The following is a 16454-nucleotide window of genomic DNA, read 5'->3' as shown; positions in this document are numbered from 1 at the left end:
ACATTAATATCTTCATATATGTGTGGACATCATATTAAAATTTCTTATACACTTGAATAGAAAGTATGCAGCATGATCCAACAGCAGTATTTGTAAATCATATCATATGTATCATAATAGCAGAATGTCAATGAAAAACATGGTGTAACGTACTCTGGCATCAATAATTATGAGAATTTGGAAGCCGTTAAGCACCAAAACCACTGCCAGGAATTGTAAACGTCTAATAGCTCCATCTTGCAAGAAAACACTTCCCTCTAGCAGACCCGAACTGATAAATATATTATGGCACATTTCATCCACGGAATAAATCACAGCCATCCATAACGACACCCTTCCCAAATTCCACGACACATGGACCCCATGATATAGACTATATGGCTCCCCTGTCCTGGGTATCAGGTGATTGCGAACTCTTGATAATAGAAAACGTATTGCTGTGTCAACAGTGTTCATTTTCCATAGAAGGCCTCTTCTAAAGCAATTAAATTATCTGCAGTCTTTGTAATCACATAAGACTAGACAACCTAACTTAATTTAATTAAAGTTATAGTCCCATTTAATTTTGCCCACAAAAATGCAGCCAAAATATGGGCCAAACACTACAGCCACAATCATTGTGCAACTTGAGTTGTAGACATTCTAGATATGTGCAACTTAAAATACAGCATATAGATGCGACCATAGCAAAGACATGGCAGTCATCATCAATTTAATACGAATGTCTGCATATCGGTAGTATTAAAAACTTGAAGATTCTTTCTATCAGGAGCTGACAAAAGTGGTCAACGAGTTCAAAACAGAGTTGAATGCTTTGGGTAACAGGACAGATGCCCTGGAATAAAAAACCGATGACATCTGTCGCTCTAACTCTGCAACTGATAAGGAACTCTCCCGTCTCTGTGATGAGGTGCAAATCTTGAAAGAGAAGCAATAGGACTCCGAAAACCAATCCCGCCGCAACAATGTCCGAATCAGAAATGTGTCCGAAGAAATAGGCAACGCAGATCTCCATGCTTTCCTTAAGGACCTCTTTCTCTATCTTCTTCCGGACATCTCTGAGACTGATTGTCTTATGGATCAGGCTCATCGTGCCCTGAGAGCTAAACCTCCAAATGGTCAACCTCATCGGGACATTATTGTTCGCCTGCATTATTTTCGGACCAGAGACCGCATTCTTACCGCTACAAGAGATCGCCCTGTGATCACATTCCGGGACATGGACATCCAACTATTCCAGGACCTAGCTCCTTCCACGATACAAAAACGGAGAGACCTTCAGCCTGTCACCAAGATTCTTCGACAGCACAACATCCGTTACCGTTGGTGCTTCCCTTTCCAACTTCAAGTATTTGCTGACAACTCTTCCCATTTTGTCAAATCGCTGGAGCAGGGTCAGAGTCTCTTGGATAGACTGGGCATCCTTCCTGAATCGTTAGTCCCTCAGGCTACTTCTTCCCAGACCCAGCGCCCGGCGCTCCCTCAGCCTGAATGGTCCCGGTCTTCGAGACGTCGACCTCGGAAGGCAGAGCCCCCCTGATTCGGCTACTGCTGCGCGATTGGCTCTTTCTGTGTCCGTTCTTGCCTTTTCTATGTTTTGATTTTTCCCTTTTTAGGTGGACTCTCAACGTCAGATGGTATTTGATGCCCTCTTAAAGTTTCAAATATTTGGTATAATATGGGTTTTTTGTTTTACTTGTTTTTTCTCCTCTCTCTCTTGATGGCCAAGGGGACCTCTTATATCTATTTGCACCATTTAATTGTTTTGTTTGCTTTGCGGTCTTATTCTGGTCATTGGAAGAGAGAGCAAATGCATCTTTCCTAGAATCCCCGCCTTTTTACCTCCCTAATATCCCTTATCCCCTTCCCCCTCCCTTTTTTTTTTTTTAATCTCTCCCTTTCTCCCTCCCCACCACCCTTTCCACGCCCCCCCCCCTCCCTTATTGTTATAAATGTTTTATGTACACGTTGTATTTGCTTTGCACACCATTTTATGGCTAGATTTTGAATATATATTTATATTTTCTATTCTTATTTTATTTTTATTTATTATACTCGATTTGTGGGTCTCGTGGGGTCTCAGTGGCTCCTACCGCCGTGTGAACTCAAGGACCACCCACCATGCACCCTTTGACATAGTTTTTTTACTATGCTCTAGTACTGGACAATGTTTTTGAATCCGTACAGGATTCCTTTCACTCAGGGTTTTCGCCCAATTGGGCTTCTTATCTCTCTATCTCCTCTCTCTTTCCTTTGTGACTCTGATCCACTCTCTTACTGGCTTTCTAAGCTTGTGTCCTTCCCACAAATTAACTGGTTTTGTTTCCCATCTAAACTGTCTAGTGCTATTTTTGGAAGTTGTCTCCCCGCTGCTGCAATGGCTTTGAAGATTTTCTCTGTTAATGTGAACGGCCTCAACTCTCCTCGTAAATGTACGATACTCCTGGGTGCCTGTAGGAGAGAAAAAGCAGATATTGTATTTCTTCAGGAGACTCTCACCTTATGGGAGCCCATACACAGCTTCAGGGTAAGCAATTTTCCCAGACCTTCTTTGCCTCAGCGGATTGCAAGAAACGGGGCGTTGCTGTTTTAATTCATAGTAAGGTTCCCTTTCTTCACTCCAAAACTCATGCAGACCCAGAAGGCTGCTTTCTGATGGAGATTGGCACTCTCCATTCCGCTCCCTTTACATTGGTATTGGTCTATGCCCCGAATCAGAAGCAAAAGCCTTTCTTCACCAAGCTTTTCAAGCAAATTGAGCGGCTGGCGCAGGGCCGTGTTATCATGGGAGGACTTTAATGTCATTCTCGATCTGGCACTCGATAGGTCTCCCCCTTCCTCCTCCCGGCGGGGTATCTCCTCCTCTCCTGAATCATTTAGTCTCTCCACACTCCTTATACACCATTGTTTACAGGACTCATGGAGACTATGTAATGCGGACGCTAAGGATTATTCTCACTTCTCTGCCCCGCATCAGCTTTACACACGCATAGACATGCTACATATTTCGCAGTCACTCGCTCATCATGTGATACGGGCAGACATTACCCCCCTTCTCCTGGACAGATCATTCGGGCATATCTATCGTACTAGATCTTCTCAAACCGCCTCCCCAGTGCAGCAGATGGCGTCTAGATGCCTCTCTTTTACTTAACAGATCTATTTGTCTAGATATTCTGACCTCCATTACCAACTACTTTTTAGATAATTCAACCCCTGACATAACCCCAGGAATTGTTTGGGAGGTGCACAAGGCTACCATACGCGGCCAATTGATTAGTCAATCAGCGGCGGCTAGAAAGAAGGCTGCCGAAGAAGTAGCTTCTCTGGAACTTAGACTAGCCTCACTCCTTACGCAGCATCAGACACACCACGACCCGGCCTTACTCCTCAAAATTGCCTCACTGAAGGGTCAACTAAATACCATCCTTTCCCGTAGAGCAGCTGTCATTATGCAGAAACTTCAACAGCGTTACTATGACAAAGCGGATAAAGCCAATTCTGTACTTGCTAGAAAGCTCCGGAGAAAAATTGGCCCTGCAACACATTGATAAAATACGTCCAACTTCCTCCGGAAATGTAACATATGACCCAGCGGGGATAGTTAGAGAATTTAGGGACTTCTACTCTTCTCTTTACAATCTTGATGCTCCCCCCCCTCGCCTGGATACCCTGGCTCCTACTTTATCCGATTACCTCTCATCTACGCCCCTCCCTAGAATGAACACCACACAGCAATCTCATCTAAAACGCAGATATTACTCTGCCAGAGTTTATGGCAGCGATCAAGTCCTTGAAGTCTTCCTCAGCTCCTGGTCCGGATGGCCTTACCCCCCAGTACTATAAAAAGTTCGCCGAGGTCCTCGGCCCTCACTTCGAAAAAAAATTCAACGAGATACTTGGGGGAGCTTCCTTTGATTCCGCCACTACTAGGGCAAACATAATCGTTATTCCTAAACCGGGGAAAGATCACTCCCTTTGTGCTAGTTACAGGCCCATCTCGTTATTGAATGTAGACCTGAAAACATTCGCAAAGATTCTGGCCTCTAGGTTGAACCCACTGCTCCCAGCCCTTGTCCATCCTGACCAGGTGGGCTTTATCCCAGGGCGTCAAGCCCCTGATAACACTAGAAGGATTATCGACTTAATTCATACAGTAAATACTGATGGTCTTCCTTCCCTCATCATGGCGCTTGACGCCGAAAAGGCGTTTGACCGCATCTCCTGGTCGTTCATGGAGGGAGTGCTCCAAGCGATGGGATTTACAGATACATTTTTGACAGGTATTTTCGCTCTCTATCGGTCCCCGTCAGCTACTGTGTCTGCTAATGGCCTGACCTCTACACCCTTTCAGATCACGAATGGCACTCACCAGGGATGTCCCCTATCCCCACTTATATTTGCTCTTGTTATTGAGCCTCTGGCCGCTAGAATCCGAAATAACCGCGAAATATCAGGTATTCAGGTGGGCCCCTCTACACATAAGATCGCTCTGTATGCGGATGACGTCCTGCTGTCTATTACTAGCCCCAACACGTCGGTGCCCCCTCTCTTAGATGAACTAGACCTTTATGGCTTTTTTTTCCGGGCTATAAGATTAATCCAGACAAGACAGAGGTTCTGGACTTTAACATACAGACAAGCTGCTGCTGGAGCGCTCCTTCCCTTTTCAATGGGGTCGCCACAAAATCAAATATCTGGGTGTTTTTATCACTAAACACTAAGGTGTCAGACGCCGTCCCTGCGCCTCCTCCTCGGGCAGGGACGGACGTCCGTCTTCAGAACGCCCCGTTGCTAAGCAACGGGGACGCGTCTTCCGGCGACGCGGTGCGCAGGCGCGCCCGTCGCCATAGCAATGGGACGCGCTTTCCAGTTTCCTGTCGGCGGTCAGAACAGCTGACCGCCGATCCACTGCCCACCAATGAGGAGTTACTGCTTCCTATTTAAAGCCTGCTCTGACACCATTAGGGTGCCAGAGCAACTGGTTTATCTAGTCTCCAGCATTCCAGTATAGTGTTCTTGTCTCCTGTGTTTGACCCGGCTTCCTGACCTCGCTCTCGGATTCTCCCTTTGTTCTATCCTGATATTCTGGTTTTGACCTCTGCCTGCTGACCATTCTCTGTCTCCTGATTCGGTACCTCATCTGCCCGGTTGGTTCCTGACTCTGCCTGTTTGACTACGTGTTTCTCTATATCTCGCAAGTAGCTACCTGGGAGGGCCGCGACCTGCACGTCATTGCCGCTAAGTCCAAACTTCCTTGCGGGGGTCCCTGGTGAACACCAGCGGCGTGTTAGACTCCGCGCCTCCTGGTGTAGTAGTGCCAATACTTGCAGGTACTAAGGTCACGTCTGTGACATAAGGACATCTTTTTCAAGCTAATTTCCCTCACCTACTCGACCAAGTAAAAACAGACCTTACATCGTGGTCTCAGCTCTATATCTCCTGGATTGGCCGTATTAATGCCATCAAAATGAATATCCTTCCAAGGCTGCTGTACATTTTTCCAGACTCTTCCCATCCGCATCCCACCATATGTATTTAAATTTCTGCAATTTTACATCTCTATATTTGTCTGGTCGGGTAGACGGCCCCGAGTTCAACTCAAGGTGCTACAGAGGTCCCCGCGGTGCGGAGGCTTGGGGATTCCAGACTTCCGAAGATATTATCTCTCTGCCCAGCTCGCTCAATGTGGTCTGGTCCGACGGAAGCCAGAATTTGGTCCAAAATCGAGGCTGAGGGTCTGGGATTGCTCTCTTTATCTTCTCTCCTATGGCTCCCAAGATCTCATCGCTCTAAACGACTGTTGCTTCATCCAGTAGTCGCACATTCTCTATCCATTTGGGATTCGTCTTCCCTGAAATTTGCCTTGTCTCCCCATCCCTCCCCGGTTATTCCGCTATTTAACTCTCCAGAATTTCGTCCAGGTCTCCACCATAGCGCATTCCAGCCATGGTATTCGCGGGGAGTCACTTACCTTAATCATTTATCCACTTTGACTGAATTTCAGAAAACTGAGGAAAAGTTGCCACATATCCACATTCCCTCAAAACACTTCTATCAGTTCTTGCAACTCCGCCACTTTCACAGTGTTGTTAAAGATCGCCTTCTATCCCGACCCCTCTCCACATTTGAAGCCCTGTTTACGCCAATCTTCAACCAAAGGGCTAATTTCAACGCTCTACTACGAACTTGCTCCTTCTTCTTCAACCTCTAGGGCCTCTCATGAACTGGCCTGGGAGCGGGACCTTGGTGAGGAGCTCTCGGAGGAGGAGTGGTCTGATATTTACGAAAATGGTGCCTCTAGTTCCATCTGCGTTAGAATCAAGGAGAACGTCTACAAAGTGTTATACCGATGGTACTATGTGCTTTCGCGTCTATGCAAAATTCTCCATGACTCATCTGATCGGTGTTGGCGAGGGTGCCTCCAAGAAGGCATATTCCTCCACATATGGTGGTCGTGCCCAAAATTATCAGGCTTCTGGGTTGAGATTAGAGACCTGGTTAGTGCAATTCTTCAGGTGGACATTCCCTTGGAACCCAAATTTGTTCTACTCCTTCTGGGGGTTCCCTCGGCAACCCGACATCAGAACAGACTGATTAGGCACATTGTCTCGGCAGCTACTTGCCAAATAGCGGCAGACTGGCGTATGCAATCCCCTCCCTCCATGCAGTCCATGATCAATAGAGTCTGGCAGACTCAACGGATGGAGTATATGACCAGCATTATTCGAAACACTTCGAGAGCTTTCACCAAGGTTTGCGATCCATGGATAGCCTTCTGTCATGCGTGCCCACCCTTTACTTTACATAACCCAGTTTTAATACCTCACTTTTTTCTTGGACTTCTCTTATTTAACAGTGGATCTAGTCACCTCTTATCTTTCTTCCTTTTCTCTCGCTCCTTTCTTTTTCTATACTCTCTCTTTCTCTCTCTCCCTTCTCATTAAAAACTTTGGGTCACTCCTTACTACTACTTTTATTGGTTCGTTTGACTAAGTGTTTTGCATGTTTTATGCTGATCATTGATTTGATCACTTTTTTGTCTATTTGTTTTAACTGTAGTCTTTTTGTCAATCGTCTCTTATTGTTGTATTGACCTTGTAAAATAAAACTTTTTAAAAAAAAAAAAAAACTTGAAGATTGTGTCGTAGAAAGATTTGATGGCAGAAATGAATCTATATAGGTCCATATAGTCTGCCCTTTTTGTGTTTGCTTGTGTTTTCCTAATTTTTTTATCTGCTATTTTTTTCCTTTCTATTTAAGGGCCATTCCATAGTCACGTATGTGACAAACATACCTTATATACTTATATAATTAAGGTAATCTCGGTATATAAATGTAAAAACGGATATCAAACTGTACTTTAAGTACAATAGCAGGTTGCTACAATAAATATTAGCAAATAATATATGATACATGTAATTTCTGATCATGGACCATTTTATTTTGCATAATCATGTGTGACAAAAAAAATTGAAGTCACATCAGACATGCATTATATACTTAAAGCATTTATACTTTAAAGTTTTGTGAATCATACATTCCAAATTTTTCAGCAAAGGACTAACAAACAAGTATCACTACATAAAATTTACTAGTACTTTATCATGATAATGTTATACAATAAAAATGATGGCAGTCATGTATGTGACAGGTAACCAGGTATGTGACATTGTATGAAAATGTATAAATACATGATCGGCTGACATGACCTTAATGTCCATATCAGATAACGGAGTGTGGAAATATCATAATGCCAAGATTATTAATTATGAGTGTTGGCAGATTTTGTATTATGTCGTCCAGTTGCATGTTGGCTACATCATTTCCTTGATATATGAAGTTCTTATTGTTTCTTCAGTAAAACCACACTGATATCAGAGTTGCCCATGGCAGACACTTGTGCAACATATGGCTTCCAGGATTGCTTTCCACTTATTTTTAAAAGCAAAAATCTGATAGGAGTTATATGTGAACCCAGTTGGCAATGGAAGCAGTGGCTGTGCATACTCTAAATTACAATCACAGCATGATTCTTTATCCTGATAGCACACCTATTGTATTGGGGTATCCAATGATTGCTCACTGCTAAATAGATAGATATGATCACTGCAGCAGTTTATGACATGTGCCTTCTTAATTCCTGGAGATAATTTAGTCAGAACCTACTGAATACATCATACATACCTGGAGTAGTATATACAGTCATGGCCAAAAGTTTTGAGAATGACACAAGTATCGGTTTTCACAAATTTTGCTGCTTCAGTGTTTTTAGACCTTTTTGTCAGATCTTGCTATTGTATACTGAAGTAAGATTACAATCATTTCATAAGTGTCAAAGGCTTTTGTTGACAATTACATTAAGTTTATGCAAAGAATCAATATTTGCAATGTTGACCCTTCTTTTTGAAAACCTCTGCAATTCGCCCTGGCATGCTGTCAATCAACTTTAGGGCCACATACTGACTGATGGCCGCCCATTCTTGCCTAATCTATGCTTGGAGTTTATCAGAATTTGAGGGCTTTTGTTTGTCGACCCGCCTCTTGAGGATTGACCACAAGTTATCAATGGAAATAAGATCTGGGGAGTTTCCTAGCCATTTTGATGTTTTTGATCTTCGAGCTACTTCGTTATCAATTTTTCCTTATGGCAAGGTGCTCCATCAAGCTGGAAAAGGCATTGTTCATCACCAAACTGCTCTTGGATGGTTGGGAGAAGTTGCTCTTGGAGGATGTATTGGTACCATTCTTTATTCATGGCTGTGTTCTTAGGCAGAATTGTGAGTGAGCCAACTCCCTTGGCTGAGAAGCAACCTCACAGATGAATGGACTCAGGATGCTTTACTGTTGGCATGACACAGGACTGATGGTAGTGCTCACCTTTCCTTCTACGGACAAGCATTTTTCCAGATGCCACAATCTGAAAGGGGATTAATTGGAGAAAATTACTTTACCCCAGTCCTCAGCAGTCCCTGTACCTTTTGCAGAATATCAGTCTGTCCCTGATGTTTTTCCTGGAGAGAAGTGGCTTCTTTGCTGGCCTTCTTAACACTAGGCCATCCTACAAATGTCTTTGCCTCACTGTGCGTGCAGATGCACTCACACCTGCCTGCTGCCATTCCTGAGCAAGCTCTGCACTGGTGGTGCCCCGATCCCGCAGCTGAATCAACTTTAGGAGACGGTCCTGGCGCTTGTTAGACATTATTGGGTACCCTGAAGCCCTCTTCACAACTATTGAAGCTCTCTCCTTGAAGTTCTTGATGATCTGATAAATGGTTGATTTAGGGGCAATTTTACTAGCAGCAATATCCTTGCCTGTGATGCTCTTTTTGTGCAAAGCAATGATGAATGCATGTGTTTCCTTGCATATAACCATGGTTAGCAGAGGATGAACAATGATTTCAAGCATCACCCTCCTTTTTAAGCTTCCAGTCTGTTATTCTAACTCAATCAACGTGACAGAGTGATCTCCAGCCTTGTCCTCATCAACACTCTCACCTGTGTTAACGAGAGAATCACTGACCTGATGTCAGCAGGTCCTTTTGTGGCATGGCTGAAATGCAGTGGAAATGTTGTTTTTGGGATAAAGAGGGACTTTGAAATTAATTGCAATTCATCTGATTACTCTTCATGACATTCTGGAGTATATGCAAATTGCCATCATAAAAACAGGCAACAGACTTTGTGAAAAATTATATTTGTTTCATTCTCAAAGCTTTTGGCCATGATTGTACAATGTCTGATCGACATAAGAATGTTACCACCATTTCTCTATATTTAGTAGGACTATTGTTTGTGCACCGAGTTCATTTTCCTTGGCGTTATGTCATTTTAAACTGTCTTATCCACCAAACTGCTCACAACTGCTAATCGTTTACGTGGGGATATTGGCAAGGCTTTTAACAATTTTTTACTGCCTTACCAAGAGTTGTGGAATTCTGTAAGGTGAAGTCAGAGAGGTAGAAGCAGTGGGAGAACTATTATCCTCCGTCTTGGCAGCTCTACATTCCAGCTTTCGTTCCTTGGCTGCCTCAGTTTGTTTCTTTCTCTATCTTTGTCACAGTTACAGACTTAACATTTTCTGTCGTTTTATTTCTTTCTCCTTAAAACTGGCATCATTCCTTTCTCTTCTGATAACATCTGCTCTGATTTTCAGCCTTCTTTGCTTTCTGTTCAATGTTCATCTTTGATAATGTTTGATTGCAGAATAAACATGTGTTTGCAAATTACAGTTTGAAATCCACCACTACCTTCCTTTAAACACCATGTGCTCTAAATAGAAAGTTGCTGCTATTGACCTCTAGTGAGGATATCAGAAATAAAAAAAAAAACATGCCTCTCTAATGCGAAAGTAAACAAAAGAATAATGTCACATACCTGACCACAGTGTCACATAATGGATCATTATACATACTAAATAAATTTTAAAAAATATATATTTTGTTTTGAGATAAGCTGAAGTGAATCGCTTTTGCACACAAATATGGGGGAATATACCCAGAAAACAACTAATTTTTGATGAAAATCCATAATAAATACACAATGGACCTTTAAGTGAACTATACATAGGTTAAAGTAATAACAAACTGAATCATACCACAAATACAGGATTATTAAATTTGCACAGAACATTCAAAATATACAATTTATGTCTAGACCCAAGCTTCCGAGACAAAAATAAAGTTAACTACAAGAAAGATCAAACTTTTTTCAGTAAAAATGTTAAATGTTTTCCACCACAATTAAAAAAATATTGCACCTTGGTTTCACATTCTGTGGAATGACCTTATAAGTCAATATGACATGTATTCTTGAATTATTTTAATGTACGACTCCCCAGCACAAATGTTTGTCTTCTTAGCTCTTCTTATGCAGACTTGCCAACTCTCCCGAAATATCCGGGAGACTCCCGCATTTTGCGAGAGTCTCCCGGGCTCCCGGGCGAGTGTGGCAATCCCCCGCATCTGGATAATTCTGCCCACTTCCTAGTGAAGTGGGCAGAATTAAGTCCCAAACGCCGCGATTCCCGGTGAATCGCGGCGTTTGGCCCCGCCCCCCGCTGTCAAATGACGCATTTTGCGTCATCACGTCATGGGGGCAGGTCCAAAATGATGCCACTTGGAGCCCCGCCCCCCTGTTACGCCCACCTCCTCTGCAGGCTCCCGGATTTCACCAACAGAAAGTTGGTAAGTATGTTCTTATGTTACCTTTCAGACTTCCTCAATCATTGTATCCTTCTATAAATCCTCTTTTTTTCAAATATTAATACTTTTTCTATATTTGAATGTTTCTATAATATCACCTTTATCCCCTCTCTCCTCTAAGCTGTACACATTCAGCTCTTCAAGTCTTTTGAGATAAGTTCTGTTATGTAGCCCATGCACTGTTTTAGTAGTTCTTCTCTGATTAGTTTTCTATTTTTATTAATGTTTTTGGAAATAGTGGCTCCATAAATGTACTCAAGGTGAGGTCTTACCAGTGACCAATGAAGTGGTAATGTAACCCTCCTATAGCCGATTGTAATATAATTTCCTATAGAGCCAAATATTTTACTTACTTTTCCCACTGATTACTTACTCCCATATTATCTGAAAATATAACTACAAAATCCTGTTCCTCTAATGTTTACATTACATCATACTTGCCTTCTCTCCTGAAATTTCCGGGAGGCTCCCAAATTTTGGGAGGTGCTCCCAGACTCCCGGAACCATAGGCATCCTCCTGGGTTCTTGGTGGAGATGGGGATTAATGACACGATTGTATCATTAATCCTGTGCCCCTGCTATGCAATACTCTGAATTTCAGGGGCTATGGAGAGGCTATTGTGGCACCATGTCCCCTCCCGCACTTGTCACATGACCTCCCCTCCGGGATCTGCCAGAGGGGAGGCTGTAAAAGTAGGCAAGTATGTATTACATGACCACTGGTTTTGTACTCAGTTTTCGGATTTTTATGTCCCACATTATAAGAATATATTAAAGTATTGAATTTAAGATTCCACACATTACTCCATTCCTTTACTTCCTAGACATAACTACGCATTTGTTCTACATCTATTGGGGTATCAATACTGTTATAAAACTTTGTATAATCTGAAAAAGACATATCTTTTCTAGTTCACCAAACTTAATGTCACTGATTAATACATTAAATAAAACAGGACTCAGAGCTGATCCATAAGGTACTTCACCGATATACATCATTGACTATAGCACTCTGTTTCCCGTCCTTTACCCAAATCTGTAGCCATTCCTCTATATTTGAGTGAAATCCAATAATTTTGAGATTCTGAACTAGCTTATTGCATGATACAATATCAATGTATTGCTAAGATCTAAATTATATCCACCATGACCGCTCTTTAAACCCAGGTTATATAGCTGCTGCATCGTATAAAGGACATAAGGGTGCAGCACTGTATGACTATACATTAGACATCTGAGCCTTTTATACTATACACTGGATATGCGCCTGCACCCACGGTTCACAAGAAAAGTAAAATAAGCAAAAATAGACAATAGATTAAAGGATGAAAGAAAAAAAAAACTGCTCTAGACTCCAATAAGACAGATTTCCACATGAAAGGTGCATATTAGGTTAGAAGACTTGCACTGCTTTGTCCAAATACAATTCAAGGAGAAGTATTGGACAAATAACAAAAGTCAGCAATATGAATGGAAAGAAATCCTTCTTGTATGCGTTTCCATGTCTATCAGCACTTATACAGAATCAAGTGGGAAGTTGTTTGGGGGAAACTAGGCATGGTTTCTTGTAAAGCATACTGGGTGAGTTTGCTGTATTGTATTCCAGACATTTGGGGCTGAAGCAATGCACACTTGACATTTGGTGCTGGTGAATAGTACACCAAAAATTGAAACTGCAGCAATCAATAAAATTTGTTGCTGTTGCATTGTTACTGGTCCTTTGGCACTGTGGTATATTAGGATGGACATTTGAGGCTGTTGCATTGTATACTGGTCCTTTGGCACTGTGGTATGTTAGGATAGACATTTGAGGCTGTTGCATTGTATACTTGGCTTTTGGCACTGTGGTATATTAGGATGGACATTTGAGGCTGTTGCATTGTATATTGGGCAGTTTTTATGTATTATATAGTGAACATAGCTATGTATAACATACCGGTGAATTGGGTTGTATTATAAACTATTTAGTCAAATTAGGAATGAAAGCTAGGAGGGTGAGGAGCTATGGCTATGCTCAGGGGAGGGCTGGCAAATTTTAGCCAGGGGGCAAGACTCTACTCAGCAGTCTCTTAGGAACATTTTAAAGGAAAATAAAATACAGGTGGCTCAGTGACCCAGCCCAAGGTAGCTTACTATGCGATCAGCTTGGGGTCAGATGTGCCCCCCCCAGCCCAGCCTGCCCCTGGCTATGCTGCTGTTTGACCTAAAGGCTTATATATATATATGTGTAAAAAGGCGCAATACACTGCAATCAACTGTAAATGAAACCGCACAAATATAGTTAACTGGACGGCAAATATTCGATTATATGTTCGTTTTAATCTGTAAATAGGATGCACATGTTTAAGGCCATACATGTTTAACATCACATGGGCATACATTTTTTTTAAAAAAAAGAAAATTATGGTTTGTTTTTTTAAGAAATTTAATAGTCCTTTCAAAGTAGCTCTGCCAAAAAAACATTAGAGTATGATTTATGAATATGTTTTGTAATGTTCTGGTAAACATAAAAGTACAAACCAATAAGATTCTGACAAATAGAATCGATTTTGAACAAATCAAGTATATCAAACTAATAATACTACAAAATGTACATTTATTTTAATGTAACGCATTTAATATTTAACAGAACCTTGAACACTTTGGCTTTATTTAAAATCTTTTAAATGCCAAAAATCATTAGCTTTTAATTGCAACATAATTAGCAATAAATGCAACTTGATAAGAACATGAACCATATCACAAGATTTTACAATAAAACAGAGACAGACATTAGTAGATGATTGATAGCCAACCTTATAGCACAATATATAACATATACACAGGTAAGCACAAGAGGTTTGCAGCTGCCTGGAATCTCCCGTATAGACCAGAAATACAGTATAACATGTAGAGAGAATTTGTAGTGCCAGCACTGCTGTAGCGAAAAGGGTTGTTTAGTTCTGGACAGTACCCACTCCCCCCTTCTGAGCTGTCCCTATGACCCTTCCTGTCACTTGAAGCCAGAAGCCGTACTGCGCTACACATTCCCAAAGGACTCAAACTATCTTCTATGTGCTCTATTCACCTGAAAAGTATTGAATGGACCACTGCATGCCACTGTGCCATATGTTGCAGTGCCTTATGGTTCTCCACTGCAAGTAACAAGAGGGGGTTACTGATTGAATCACCCCCACCGTCCCAACCTGCCCATTCGCTACATGATCAGCAGTCCAGAAAGCGGGTAATGTTGTAAACTGCATATGCCTTTAAGAAAGAGCAATGCCATATCTAGACTTTTCCAGGTCAGGACATATTATAAAATGCATGCGATATATACTTTACATAGAATCTATAGTTTATGCACACACATAGTTGATAAATATTATGGTGAAAGCCAATGGAGGAATCGCCTCTGTAAAAATCATGTGTTTTCCACCGATATAAAATACATTATTAATCCTTGTATTTGTGGGCTGCAGTTAATGACACTCCACAGATATTGCCTCATTTGACTTTTTTTTTTGCATATTTCTGCAATTCTGTGACCTACAAAAGCAGAGACTAGAGGTAATTCAGATAATAAATACTGCCACTCACATTCTAACCATTGGCAAAAAAGCCCCAAAAAATAAGATTAACCCTTAGTTCAGAAACATGCACTGTGACAACTATGTTGCACTCATTAAAACAGTGTAAGCAAATACCCAATGCAAAAGCTACTGTGATACACTGTTTCTGAGCTATACAAAAGTTAAAACTAAATAAAGCATTTAAATAGTTTTCGAGCCCACTTATAGAAAGGAAAGGCAATAGAGCTATTGCAAAATAAATTCCAGTACAAAACTATAATAGATAGATAGATCAATATGAGATAGATAGGAGATAAATCAATCAATATGACATTGATTGATATGAAATTAATAGGTAGATATTACTTATATAGACAGATATTATACAGATATATAGATTGATCAATATGAGATAAATAGATATGATATAGATAAAGGAATATGAGATAAATAAATCAATAAATAGGAGACTGAAATACTGAATGAGATAACAGATATATGATAGATAAATAGATGGATCGATAGGAGAAAGATAATTTGATTTGAGAGGTTGATCAATAGGAGATGAATAGACAGATATGAGATAAACAGATAGATAATATGAGATGCAGGCTATATATATGAGATAGATAAATCAATATGCAATAGATAGATCAGCACGGGAGAAATAGATGTGAGATAGACAGGATGGTTAATATGAGATTATGAGATATGAGACAGATAAATCAATATACTATAGATATGAAATTTATATATAGTTTGAGATAGATAGATAGATAGATAGATAGATACCAATAGTATGCTAAAGTACAAACAGGGCAAATCTTAGTGCATCATCCTATTGTATGATAAGCCAGGCACAATGATAGAGTTCAAATGTAATCACATATATTGCTACAAAATCATTTGAACAACTGTCACATCTGTGGGGTAATATTGCAGTTTATATAATTGAATACAGTGAATATGAGTAAGCAGTCTATAAATATTTAACCACTGAAATCAGTTGCAGGTATTTGGCACGTTAAATATGACAAACTGTGAAATGTGTTAGCAGTAAAAGGTGCAATAGCACAGTAGGCATTTCACACACCTGTAGTGACATGCGATGACACATTTTATGGATGTCACACATGCACTACGTGGAATGCAAAGTGTGAGACAATCAGGGACAGAAATACACACAGCAACAGACACTTACTGACCTGGCTGTCGCTTGTTTTCCATGCCGAGTTTGTATGTGCCTCAAGTCGTTAGTTAAGGAGAGCACATAGAAACCAGGGCTGGGGACTTATTAATGTATCTTAGTACTAAGCACTGATCTCGGAATATCAACGCGAAACTGTCAGCTCTCTCTCTCCTACTCCTGATTGTGTCTGCTCCACCTCTCTGCCCTGACATCACTCTGCTACACACTCCTCCTGAGTGATCAGCGAGTGCCTTCCCTTGTGGGAGATTAACCCTTGGAATCCAGGAGGGGATACACTATTTAACTAGTCACTATAATGCGTGGCACTATAGACACCGGAGTTTACACAAAGCATTGTAAAACCTGGAATAGAAAGGTGTATTAAAAAGGTGTCAAGTCATTGTAAAACCCAGTGAAATGTTCCTACTACATATGCCACAATTAATATATAGCACTAATAATCGTTCAAACAGTAACATAATTATTGGTGATTTATTAGTTTAAAAGAAT

The 16454-nt window shown here is 41.1% G+C and overlaps 1 protein-coding gene across 2 annotated transcripts in view; it reads right to left on the bottom strand.

The window, feature by feature from the left end:
• Positions 1 to 16188, bottom strand: part of TPD52L1 (TPD52 like 1) — an 80235-nt gene extending 64047 nt beyond the window's left edge. For both annotated transcript variants that reach the window (XM_075203014.1, XM_075203015.1), the window contains exon 1: positions 15961 to 16188. In XM_075203014.1, coding sequence (XP_075059115.1) covers positions 15961 to 15982 — 22 coding nt within the window. In that variant the 5' untranslated portion in view covers positions 15983 to 16188. The remainder of the gene's footprint in view (positions 1 to 15960) is intronic.
• Positions 16189 to 16454: the final 266 nt, after the last annotated feature.

The sequence above is a fragment of the Mixophyes fleayi genome, chromosome 3 (assembly GCF_038048845.1).
Source record: "Mixophyes fleayi isolate aMixFle1 chromosome 3, aMixFle1.hap1, whole genome shotgun sequence".
Taxonomy (NCBI): domain Eukaryota; kingdom Metazoa; phylum Chordata; class Amphibia; order Anura; family Limnodynastidae; genus Mixophyes; species Mixophyes fleayi.
Note: the sequence above shows the minus strand (reverse complement) of the source record. Positions and strands in the feature narration are given on the sequence as shown.